Below are 12385 nucleotides of genomic sequence, written 5' to 3'. Positions count from 1 at the left end.
GTGCGAGTTTCCTCTCTGGATGCTGGACTCAGAATAGAAACAGCAGGGTCAGGCAGAGCCCCCAGGACAGCTTCACGTGCTGGAGGAGTCATTTGTGTCCATGTGAAGAGACAACACTGAGAGACACCGCAGGGAAAAGGGCCCATCAGCCTGTGAATTCTGGTTTCATGGCTTGCCAAAAGCCAGAGGATCCGTGGAGGCTGGGAATGGACGGAATTGATGATCCTGGTGACTGCCGGCCTTGGCAAACGGCTTAACAAGAAAAGAAAGCAGCTGCTTGCGGTGCCTGTGTTCACTTCCCGAGGAAACACGGTTCTCCTCTTGCAGGGGTGGATTTCAGACATTGCTGAGCCACGCGTTCATTGCACCAGGAATGGGAATAGAACTGGCTCCAAAGCCATTTAACCCACATGGGATCTCGTTACACTGGAAACTGGCACCTTGCATAGTACCATGGTCCAGGTACCGGGAAAATCAGATAAAGCTTCCTGCTGCTGCCTCCAGCTCAAATCCCCGCCCATGCAAAACCACAGGTTCTGTTGCAAACGCTCCTTGTGAAAAGCTTTGGCTTCGGTTCCTCCCGTTCTCACCCACACAAAGATCCTGGCAGAGGGAGAATGAGGACCAAAGTGCTTCGAAAGAGCCCTGTCAGCTCGCTGCCAAGAAAGGCCCGAGGCAAAGCTCTGTGGGGGCAATAAACTTGAAAGCCACATTCAAAACCTCCCGCAGCGTGCACAGTGCACACCTCTGGCTCAGCAAGGCATGCGTGGATGGGCTGATCTCGGCACCCACACCTCACCCCATAGCACAGGCAGAACGATCCTGCTCCATTGAGATGGGTGTTGGGGGGAAAAAACTTACTCCGAGTTTAAAGCAATCCCTGTTTTGCTGCTCTGAAGCACCAAGAAGTCCACACTATTGAAGCTTTAGAAAGCTTTAGACTGACAGGCTTTGTCTCTGATGGTTTTCAAAGCATCTGCTTCACACCTATCCGTGTAAGAAAGGAGGAAGCTCCACGGCAGCTAAACCCACCCTGCATGGACAGCAAGGGATTCCAGTCGTTCTTCTGAGATGGTTTTCCACCTAAGCACCTCCCTGAACTCGCAGCTCTGCCCCAAAGGAGATGATGGGTCTGCAGGTTGGGCCCTAAGGAGCCAAGGTCTCCCAGCTTGACTCTCCCTGAGCTCAGCAGTCATGAAGCCTCATGCTTAGGAACCTTTGCCACGTGTTTTCTGATCATCTTATTTGGGGCATAATCCTGATGCTTTTTTTTGTTAGGTGAGATCCTACCAGGTTCCTTCTCAATCCAAGCAGTTATCCGGTAGCCACAGGTCCCACAGATCACTCAATAAAATATCCATTGGTTGATACATAACAATGAACACCACATTTTAGATTTGGGCTGAACAATGAGCTGCTATTGTATTTGCACATATGCCTTTTCCTGTGTCTGTAACACTCCTAAGCCACCTGTTAATGCCCCTACCAAAACTTCAGCATAACAAATTTAACTCTCTTAAAGCCGAGAGACAGAACTGTAATCAACAGCAAATACAAAGTCAAACAGTAAATGAGAAAGGGTGGAGAGTGAGGTGAATGCTCACAAGAATAAGGACCAATCTGATGGCAAAACAGAGGGATGATGCTGGCAGGATCCCAGCACAGACTGGAAATGCTTGTTTGACAGAGCCCATAGAATCAGTCTGGTTTGGGTTGAAGGGACCTTAAAGCTCCTCCAGCTCCAACCCCTGCCACAGGCAGGGACACCTTCCACTAGAGCAGCTTGCTCCAAGCCCCTGTGTCCAACCTGGCCTTGAACACTGCCAGGGATGGGGCAGCCACAGCTTCTCTGGGCACCCTGTGCCAGCGCCTCAGCACCCTCACAGGGAAGAGCTTCTGCCTAAGAGCTCAGCTCAGTCTCCCCTCTGGCAGGTTAAAGCCATTCCCCTTGGCCGGTCCCTACAGGCCCTAGGCCAAAGCCCCTCTCCAGGTTTACCGCCCTTTTAGGTATTAGAAGGCTGCTATAAGGTGTTCCCTGTTCAAAAAAGATGGTCTGCGAATGAATGCTTCCCAAAACCAAAATGAGAATCAATTAAATGAGGGTGAATGAAAACGCAGACTTCTGCACTCCAGGAAGCGTTGTGTGAGCTGTACACGCAGCTTGTGCTGGCTGGGGATTTGTGTTACACAAATCAGAGCCAAGGCAGCTTGAGGTTCGCATTGAGCTTCACCCCCTGGTTCCTATGAAGCATGTCCTGACTTCCATTAACACGTGGCAAAGCCATTTGCAAAGTCTCCTTCCCTTTCCTCACTTGCCTGTTTTCTGTTTGACCCTCTGATAATGAAGGGATGAGCTCCCACTGCAGCCCTCTCATGAGGGGACACTTCCACCTTCCCGTCAAATGAGAGCTTCCCCTTCCCTCCAACACAACTCAGCTGCCAGAGCCAACAGTTATCAGGGGACAAAACCCAACCACACGGCCTTCATTCTCAGCTCCATCTCAAGCAGGACCCTTGTACCAATACACTGCACAGAAATGACTTCATTTCCAACCCAAAACACCTTGAGTCTGGGGGAGTTCACCCTGGTTTCAGAGTTTCTGCACTGGATATCGATTCCTTGGGTTTGGTTTCACCTTTCTTAGTTCATTGTTACACTTCCCTTCAGGGAGTCTTTTGCTGTTGGCTTCAGATCATTTCTTCTCCCACTTATCAAGATCATTTTGAATTGTGATTCAGTCCTCTGTACTGTTTGCATCCCTTCCCAGCTTGCTGCTCTGGACACACGTTGTAACCGTACTCCGCATTCCATCGTGCTGCATTAATTAATATATTACACAGAACCTGATTCCAAGGAAAAATACATCTGCCACTTGAATTGCTTTCCCAGAGTGACAGTGACCCTCCGATGCCTCCTGTCCTCAGGGATAACCTCATCTTCTATCACCTTATCAAGGGGGTTGGAACTGGATGATCTTAAGGGCTTTTCCAACCCAAACCATGTATACTGCTATGTATCCTCTCTAGTCTGCTCCTAAGACCATAATCTCTGTATGTACTACACGGGTTGATAGACTTCACTGGCTTGCAGTACTGGAAAGGCTGGTAACACATCCCTTAGTCCTGCTTTATTCTGCAGGTGGCTGCAGTTTCTCCCTGCTCACGTCCTGTCTGCGGCTCAGCAGCAGCCAGCACAGGCAGATCTCCTTTTGTTTTGATGAAACTGCATTTTCAGTGGGGAACAGCTCCATCACCTTCTAAATACCCTTCCCCAGTGAGCTTTAATTAGGAGAACAAAGTGGGTGAAAGCCTTGTCTTGCCCTTCCCATCTCTTCCTGCACTCCACATCTCATGTCACACACTCTAGGTTAGGGTTTGTCAGACAGCTCAGCAACCCTGACAGATAAGACAGTCATTAAATATAAAACATTTCCCAATATCCCTAAATTACACGTTTCAAATGAAAAATGACACTTGCTTAAGGCATAAAGTAAGGGGTTTGGGGTTCTTTTCCCTTTACTTCTGCCTTTTTCCTGTGAAGACTTAAAGTATTCTTCATTATGGTAATGTAAAAAGCTCTTTCTTGCATCTCAAATGAGAAGAGGGGAAGCTTGCTATGTGCCTCAGCTATTGATCCAGAAGATGCTTTATTAGATTGAGACAGCCAAATGTAATTTAATAGCTATTTATTTTCTATTCCTATGTCAGTCAGAGATACAATCTTTTCTGCATGAAATTAATACTTTCTCCTTTCAACCTCAGAGAAAGATTACACTGCACCTTTCCTGGATTAGGCTGGGGAGCTTGTTCAACAAAACACTGATCTTGAGGGGTCTGGATCATCTCTTAATACTTTGAAGCCAAAATCTCAGCTGGGATCAGTGGATTCTAGGCTCTTCTTATTAATGCAAGAACTAGTGATGTCAGGTAAAAGGGGAAAAGATTCCAGATGAGGAAAATAGAGTTTAAAATGAGCAGGTTTCATACAGGCAGAGGGAAGAAGAATCCTTTTACATAGTTACCTGTAACCTACAGATGGGACTGCACGATGCTACAGCAGAATGGCCAAGAGAGCATCTCCAGTAAAGATCATAAGGAATTGTGTAGGGACCTCAAAGGCAGGAGAATGAGGAATTTAAGGTTGCCCAATTTGGACTTACACACTGGAACACCTTCACAGTCTCATTTACATATGGTCTAGCAGCCTGCCACCACAAGGCAGAACAAGGAATGGTTCCTTGACCTTCAGCAGCAGCCACAGCCCTGGGTAAACGTAGGGTCCCCTCTTGTGGTCCTGACACTGTCCAAATGGAGTTGCCAGGGGAGTTCCTGATGAAGCCCTGCAGTCACAACTGCTCCCCAGTTAAGGAAGAATTTCCCAAACTCCTGGACTCCACACCTGGGGTTGTGAGTGATCCCCCACCTTTATTCCTCTGGACCCTGGAAATGAGGAAGGGAAAAGGGCGCACGGGTATCTTTAGAGTGCAAAATTACTCTCTGAAAGCAACAAACCCAAATCAAACATCACACAAAATGCTTCTATAAAAATAATTGATGAATGATTGTTCTTAGGTCATAGGCAGTCCCATGAATCAAAGGCAGAAGAAAACATGCCCCCTTGTCATCGCACACAGAATAAATCTTCCAGCAGCAGCACTGCCTTGCTCCTCACAGGGGCACCCAGGCTGTGAGTGACTGGGGAGGGACTTCCCTGCCATCACTGCACACACGTTTCATCCCTCCTGCTCATCACCAGCCCTTTCTTTCATGTTTTTGCATTAAACTACAACAAATGCTCAGGGGATCAAACCCATACTGGCTCTGAACTGACCAGAAGTTATCAAGCATCATCAGGCAGAGCAGAGATGCTGAATCTAACAGGGATCAGAGGCCATGATTTCCCCTCACACTGCTTCCCAAAGGGGTCCTGAGCTCTTTAACTGCTCTTCACCTCCTTGATTCCACAGACAACAGTGAGGAGATGCTGGCCTTCAGCCCAGAGGCGAGTGGGGATCAAGCCCTGTCAGCAGGGACAAGCCTTAGAAACTGACCTGTGGCTCCAAGCAGCACAGGAGTGTGTCCTAATTGTACCCCGTGCTGCCTGTTAAGCCATCCAGATGACACTCATGTTCTGGCGTCAATAAGCCATTTGTCCATCTGGTGCTGGTATGGATGACACACCTGCCCAGTGGTATTCTAAAAGTGAGCAGTATTAACTCTATAAATACATAGATAATGTCTGTATCTATATATTTACTCCACAGAAATCAAGTCCAAACTGCTGCTGCTGAACATGGACGTGACTGGAGCTGAACACCACTGTGCAAATCCCAATCTGCCCCCAGATCCCCGGAAAGTGCTTATTCACAAGCAGTTTTAGTCAGGAGAAACCAGCACTAGCAGCCACTCACTAGACAAGGTACAAACAAGACAAGATAGGAGTCCTGAGTGCTTCTTACCTCCATACATCCCCAGGACTCTTGAGCATCCTGGCAGTCAGCTGCTATTTCCAGGGATGAGAGCTCACATTCAGGGAATCAGACAGCAGTACCTGTGCCCAAAGCAGCTTCTGGCCCTTTTGGAGGTACAGAGCAAGCTATGGCTTGGGTACATGGGCCACATCTACAAGGGATTATGGAGGCAGATCAGTAGCAGGACAATTCAGAGTCAGATTTGTACCTGGGGCTTACTCAAGGTTTTACTCTTACCGCAGCAAATCAGATTTCAGAGGCAAAAAGCCCCATGTCCAACTCCACACCTCTGTCAGTAGAGGACTATTCCCTGCTGCATGTTTCTCTGGCCTAGTCTGGCTTATGCATGAAGGAGGAGCAGGTCCCCCTTTCCCAGAGCATCACGGTGTAATATGAAAGAATCTGAACTTAAAATAGAACACCTACACTGCAAAGAAAGCCTTCCTGGACAGCAGTAACTGAAACAGTTCAGTTCGGACTTACAAAGCCAGGTAGCTCTTGACAGTTCAGTTTCAGGGAAGTTATTACAGAGAACTGATACTCTTGCAACACACTGAAACTTGTGCATCTCCTAAAGGGAGCATCTTCATTCACACCACCTTTGGCAAGAGGAAATCATCAGGGAAGGTTTTTTTCCTTTAAGGATTGAAAGACCTCATTAAATGGAAACTTAGGAACCAATATGAGAAAGTGGGGCACACACTGTGCTCTTTCTGGACAGTTACGTCTTCAAACAGGAAGAATCTGCCAATTACAGCCTGGAGCCAGGAGGACTTCTTGAGGAGCATCATGCTGGAGCCTGAGCACCTGCTCTCAACAGGAATCAATGTTTCTTCTTCAAAGGACAGACTAGATTTAGCAGGGCTGCAACCCTTCATGAGGCCACATCACCTCTCCATTAGATTAGACTGATTAAAACAGCTTTGATCCTGTTCTCTTTGTACTGACCTAGCTTTATTTTCCCCCCAGTCTGGAATTTTTGACTTTGCAGGAGGCTTTTGCTTCGATTTTACAACCCATCTAATAGTCTGAATTCCTGAAGTGATCCTTCCAGGACTACATTAAACTAATACATTACAAGAGGAGACGCCATAGCAGTCTGCTATTCCACCACCCTGTGTGACTGCAGGCAGACATTGGTTTCTGTGGTATGACATTCATCCATCCTGCTCTCCTCCCTCCCCAGCACAATCCTGGAGATTTGGAAGCTTTTTGGTACTACACTACCAGCCGGTGGGCAGACAGGATGTCCTGTCCAAGGAGCAGCATCAGGAAGGTTTCTTACATAGATCCTGAGCTGCACAACTTTGGTCTGATCAGGTGCCGACTGAGGTCTCTTTCCTGCAAAAAGCCTTAAATTGGTCTTAAAAAAGCAAACCTGCATTTAATATTCTGCAGGTGAGAGGGAGGATGAAACTGCTGAAAAATGAAACTTCTGCTGTATAGCAGGATGCTGCAGGGTATGGTATGACCTTGGTATAACAAGCAATGACCGGTGTTTGATCAATGGAAGGGTAATTACTGCACAGTGCCTGGCTATCAAACTATCCCAGTGAACTGGCAGCATTTTATTTCCCCTAATGGACACAAGAACATTTGCTCCTGAAGGTTTTCAGAATGAGCTGGCAGGTAAAGCATCAGACTGAAGCCAAGAGGAGGAGGCTCTGTAATGGGTTTTTAACTTACCTGCTGCGACCAAAAGACATTTGCGGTGTCTCTTACTCTTTCTTTTATCAACACTTGAGAGGCATGCTGCAGAGTCCTCAGTCCCATGAAACACAAAGACTCTTGAAACAAGTTAGCAGGAACAAGACTGACTAGAGACTTTGGAGTTAAGTGCGTGGTTTTACTTTCAAGTGTCATGGTATCAGACTCGTGACTCAAGCTTAACAGTAGAATATATAGAAGATAGTCAAAACAGAGAAATTCAAGCACCTGAAAATTATCAGCCAGCACTGCACAGCCAGAGAATTATTCTGAACAAGGTTTAACCCCTCTACAAAGGTTCACACCACACTGAGAAATGCATTTTGGTCAACAAGAAAACAGTTACACAGGTCAAATGGTTACTGACACCGGCTCTCCATTTAAACCTGGCCAGCATCTCTCTCCCCTCTCTGTTTGCAGAACAGAACCTCTCACTGAATGCTACCCAGATCAAAAGGGAGCTTTAATGTGCCAACTCAAATATATATGTAACAACTTAGCACAGATTTGAGACGTGGCCATTTAATGTTTGATTAAGCTCTAAACCAGTGTCAAGAGAGAAATTAACAGAACTTCAACAACGCACTGAAATAACTTAACACATTTACAAGAACAGTTAAGGTATGGCTAAAAGCTGTACATTCCACCTGAAGCTCAGCTGTTACCACCAGCCTTTCCCAGGATGCTTACTCCTTCTCCCACATCTACCCGTTGATGCGGTAATTCACATGGATTTCAGGTTTGATGTCACACACAAGAGACAAGAGCTGGGAGAGGACCACCTCCCGGTTCTTCTGGAAGTTCTGCTGGATGACACTCATCTTTTCCTGGGTCTCTTTCTCAACTTCAGTGGTGCAGCTGCCATGAGATCCAAGTGCCTACAAAATAGCAAAGATAAAGAGAAAGCTCACATGTGAGTAATGTAACACGGAGAACATTACGCTTAGCTCTGTATTTTGCTGACTGCCTCAGTGGTGCATCTCAACCATTCATCTTTGCTGAGGGAAGAACTACACTGAAAAAACAGCAACCAAAAAAGTACTGTTGGATTCTCTGCACAAATTTCTCACTCAACTTGTCCAAGCTTGTGTTTTACACGGAGCCCATGCCTTTTGTCCTCTTTTATTCATTATCTGTCAGTTTAGAGCATGAGCTTCTGTAGAATACCTGAAATAAAAGGTCCTGCTGTACTGGTGCCTGGAACTAGGAACCCCTGGGCACTGCTGTACTGGAGAGCTCCAGGAAAGCTCCCATGATTTAGTTCAGGTGCAGCCTTCACATTATCCCATTGCTTCTACCCCAAAAGAGCCTTTATAAAAAGCTCTCCCTTCCTAACAGGACTGTGGGCCAGTAATACACACAGCAAAGAGACTCTCACAGCTTACAACGCTCTTCTTGACCCATAAGCAAAGTCAGAAAAGCAAATTCCCTTTATAAGTGGGGGGGAAAATAGGCACAGAAGAAGCATGCTGAGAACAGCACCCTGGGACTGGCATTCAAAGAGCTCCCCTCTCTGAAGAGGGATACATAAAACCAAACCAGCTGACAAGCAGTGAAGTCCACATTATTAGCCTGGAACTGCCTGGTATCATGTGCCTAATTGGGCACTATTGGGCCTATAAGGATGCTAGGGAGGGACTCTTCATTAGGGACTGTAGAGAAAGGACAAGGCACAATGGGTTAAAACTTAAACAGGGGAAGTTCAGACTGGATATAAGGAAGAAGTTCTTTACTGTGAGGGTGGTGAGGCACTGGAATGGGTTGCCCAGGGAAGCTGTGAATGCTCCATCCCTGGCAGTGTTCAAGGCCAGGCTGGACAGAGCCTTGGGTGACATGGTTTAGTGTGAGGTGTCCCTGCCCATAGCAGTGGGGGTGGAACTGGATGATCTTAAGGTCCTTTCCAACCCTAATTATTCTATGATTCTATGATGAACTCAGCTAACAAGGGATTGTCAGAGATTAGTCTTGACCTCCTGCATGAAGGCAGAAGAACAGAGGAGGTGGGACTGTGCTGACCAGAACATGGACAGAGGGGACACTGTCAGGGCATTTTCCAACAACTTCAGTATTTACAGGGGTACACAGGCAATGGAAACCACCTCAGTTAGTAAAGGGTATCAGTTCCCACCTTCCAGGAATGCCTTCACTTGCCCAGAAGGAAAACGCACCTCTTGGGACACAGCAGGGAACTGTGCTGAGCAGAATACAAGCCTTGCATCTGCCTCACCAGGAGGGCAGCATCTGCGATGCTAGTGTTGTAAAAGACAGCCTGTCACGGGAAACTGAGCTCGGTCTTTTTGGATGCTGCTACATACAGCAGGTTTGGGGAGGCTGCCACCCATCAGGGCACCAGACAGTACATGAGCTTATGAAGCTAACTCCCTGCCAGTCACCAGCTCTGGCTGTTGAGATGTAACACACCACGTTCTGATTCATTCCCACTGGTTTTTCCATGGCACGTGGCAGTGCATCAGAGGAAGGCAGTTAGGGAAGTACTCCTCCAGCACCATGTTTCACCCTGAGGGCTCCTCTCAGGGCAAGTAACTTCAAACACAAGACTAAAGGGGCTGGGTAGATAACAGTGAATGAGGCAGAAAACAAACCGCTGCTTCCTTGGCCTTGAACTCCTTCTCCCTCTGCAGGCGGTACTGCTCAATCTCTGCCTGGGCTTCTTCTTTGGCCTGCTTCAGCCTCCGATTCTTTCCTGTTTGCAAAGAACATGCCAAATGAAATACAGAAGAGAAAGTATGGAGCATATTCCTCCTCCCAGTGCACAGCAACCATGAGAGCATTTGCTATTCCAACAGCTCCTTCTGCAGGAGGCATTATCAACCTCGGGTTACCCCATGTGCCAACAAGCCATCTCCAAGCTCACCATGCAACAAGCTTCAACCAGTGAGTGGGTCTATGGGCCAGTGGATGCATTGGACAACGGCAGGTCTGGCCTTGCTCATGTGAGCATGCAACCCCTCTGAGTTGCAAAGAGGACAGCAGAAAGAACATTAAGTCCTAAGCTTTGCCTCCGGCCAATTGTGTGACTCACAGAAGAACTGGCCACGGCATCAACTTCCCCTCTAGGACTTTCCACCCCATTCTCCCCTTCAAAGCTACCATTAGAGTAAGCTACAACAATCTACTCCTTGCAACGCTGTCAGGGACAGAGCTGCAAGGCAGGGGAGCTTCATTAAACCAAACAAATACGGGTTTGAACCAGGAAACGTTTGTAAAGGTGGGATCTTTGTCACCTGAACTTCTCTCACTCAGCAGAGAAAGCGAACTTGGATCCCCATGGAAAAGCTCGCTCAGCTCTATAAAATCTCTAATTACCAACAGGAAAACACACTGTATTCCTCAAGAAGGAACAAAAAGCGGTTAAAAGGAAGGGCAGCCGCCGATAAGCACAAGCACACCGAAAGGCAGGCCCCGCTGCCATGCAGGACGGGTTCCCATGCTGGTCTCCTGCCAGGGAGACCCCACGGGGCCAGGAGCCGCCGAGCCCGCACAGGCCGCTCCAGCCGGGCACGGAGGCTCCTCACAGCCGCCGGACTCCTGCCTCACACCGGGCACGAGCACCCGGAGCCCGCGGCACCCACCACGGCCCGGCGCTGCCCTCGGGCCCCGCTCCACCGCCGCACCCCCTCCCCACAGCGGCCCTGCACCCACTGCCCCCGGGCCGGGCCGGGCCGCGCCGAGACCTCCCCGCTCCGCGACAGGCCCGAGACGGCCGCGCTGCGCTAGGCCCGGCCGGGCTCCACCCCACCCTCAGCTCCGGCGCCGGGCCGGGCCGGGCCGGGCCGGGCCGGGCCGTACTCACGCTTGCGGGCCTCGGCCACCTTCTCTGCGGCGCGTTTCTCGGCCTGCAGCAGCTGCTGGATGCCCTGAGACTGGCTCGCCATGGCGGAACCTTCCCGGCCTGCCCTGCCCCGCCGCAACACAGCTGTGTCAGGCGCGGCCCCGCCTCCACCGCACGGCCCCGGCCCGGCCCGGCCCCGCCTCCTCCGGCCTGGTTGCGGGGGGGTTCCCCGGCGGTGGAAGCTCAAGGAGTTTGTGATCCTTTGGGGAGGGAAAACGGGATGAAAATAGGGAGGGAACATCCATGAGATCCCTGCGGGGAGGCAGTGAGGAAATGGGGAAAGGGGCTGCAGGAAAGCTGGAGAGGGGCTTGGGACAAGGGCCTGTAGGGACAGGCCAAGGGGAATGGCTTTAACCTGCCAGAGGGGAGACTGAGATGAGCTCTTAGGCAGAAGCTCTTCCCTGTGAGGGTGCTGAGGCGCTGGCACAGGGTGCCCAGAGAAGCTGTGGCTGCCCCATCCCTGGCAGTGTTCAAGGGCAGGTTGGACACAGGGGCTTGGAGCAAGCTGCTCTAGTGGAAGGTGTCCCTGCCCGTGGCAGGGGTTGGAGCTGGAGGAGCTTTAAGGTCCCTTCAACACAAACCAGGCTGGGGTTCTATTACTTTGTTTCATGTTTTCAGTCGCTGGCCTCACAGCACACACACAACTCAGGCTGCTGCTGGCACCATGGGAAGCTTTGCTCCCCTCTGGGCAGCACCGCCTCCCAACTGCCCAGGATATGGGGTCTCACCCCCAGGGACAGAGGAACAGATCATTGTCCAGCAGTACCCACTGTAGGGGCTCCCAAGACCCCAGCTCCACACACACACCCCCCCATACTTCACCCTGACCCCGCTCCAGCGCAACCCCTGGCCACCACATCCCAGGGGCTGATTTAAGGCTGGATGGGCTGATTTAAAGCCCAGGACATGGCTCCCCCAACACTTTAAGGCTATAAATTAGAGTTATTGATGAATAACATTGCACTGCTGAAGCACCAGAGCTGGGACAGGGCCTCACACTGCTGCAGGGAGGGATGGGATGGGGGCTGCTGTCCTCTTCCATCCCCCCGTGATGGAACATGGAGACAGTGATTCAAATGTGTATTTATAGTGTGGAATAGGAATTATGAGTGTTTGCCAGGGTGACCTTCATCCAGACCCAGTGATTAACTAAATGGGCTTAGCAGGCCTGGCCATAGAGTGTCAGATTTGCTTCAGTGAAGAAAGGATGGGGAGAAGAGCTCATAAATCTGAGGACCGAAGCATGGGCACAAAGGGGGCACATTCAGCCAAGGGGATGAGGTTTCTGTTTCGGTATACACCACAGCTAGAAACACCCAGTGGGGCTCAGCTAGGCCAGGTCCAGGCTGCTTTA

The 12385-nt window shown here is 49.6% G+C and overlaps 1 protein-coding gene across 2 annotated transcripts; it reads right to left on the bottom strand.

The window, feature by feature from the left end:
- Positions 1-7303: 7303 nt before the first annotated feature.
- On the bottom strand, positions 7304-11166 carry ATP6V1G1 (ATPase H+ transporting V1 subunit G1). 2 transcript variants are annotated; one of them, XM_057405873.1, is made up of 4 exons: positions 11148-11166; positions 10993-11082; positions 9782-9882; positions 7304-8056 (listed from the first exon to the last, which is right to left on the bottom strand). In XM_057405873.1, the coding sequence occupies exons 2-4, from the start codon at positions 11072-11074 to the stop codon at positions 7883-7885; spliced, it is 357 nt and encodes a 118-aa protein (XP_057261856.1). In that variant the 5' UTR covers positions 11075-11082; positions 11148-11166; the 3' UTR covers positions 7304-7882. The 2 variants fall into 2 exon arrangements, with proteins under 2 accessions (XP_057261856.1, XP_057261855.1); XM_057405872.1 differs by lacking the exon at positions 11148-11166 and having other exon boundaries at positions 10993-11138.
- Positions 11167-12385: the final 1219 nt, after the last annotated feature.

Source organism: Pezoporus wallicus, unplaced genomic scaffold (genome assembly GCF_028554395.1).
Source record: "Pezoporus wallicus isolate ANWC-B61680 ecotype Strahan unplaced genomic scaffold, APGP_CSIRO_Pwel_v1 contig_4684, whole genome shotgun sequence".
NCBI classification, from domain to species: domain Eukaryota; kingdom Metazoa; phylum Chordata; class Aves; order Psittaciformes; family Psittacidae; genus Pezoporus; species Pezoporus wallicus.
This window is presented reverse-complemented; position numbering and strand designations above follow the sequence as displayed.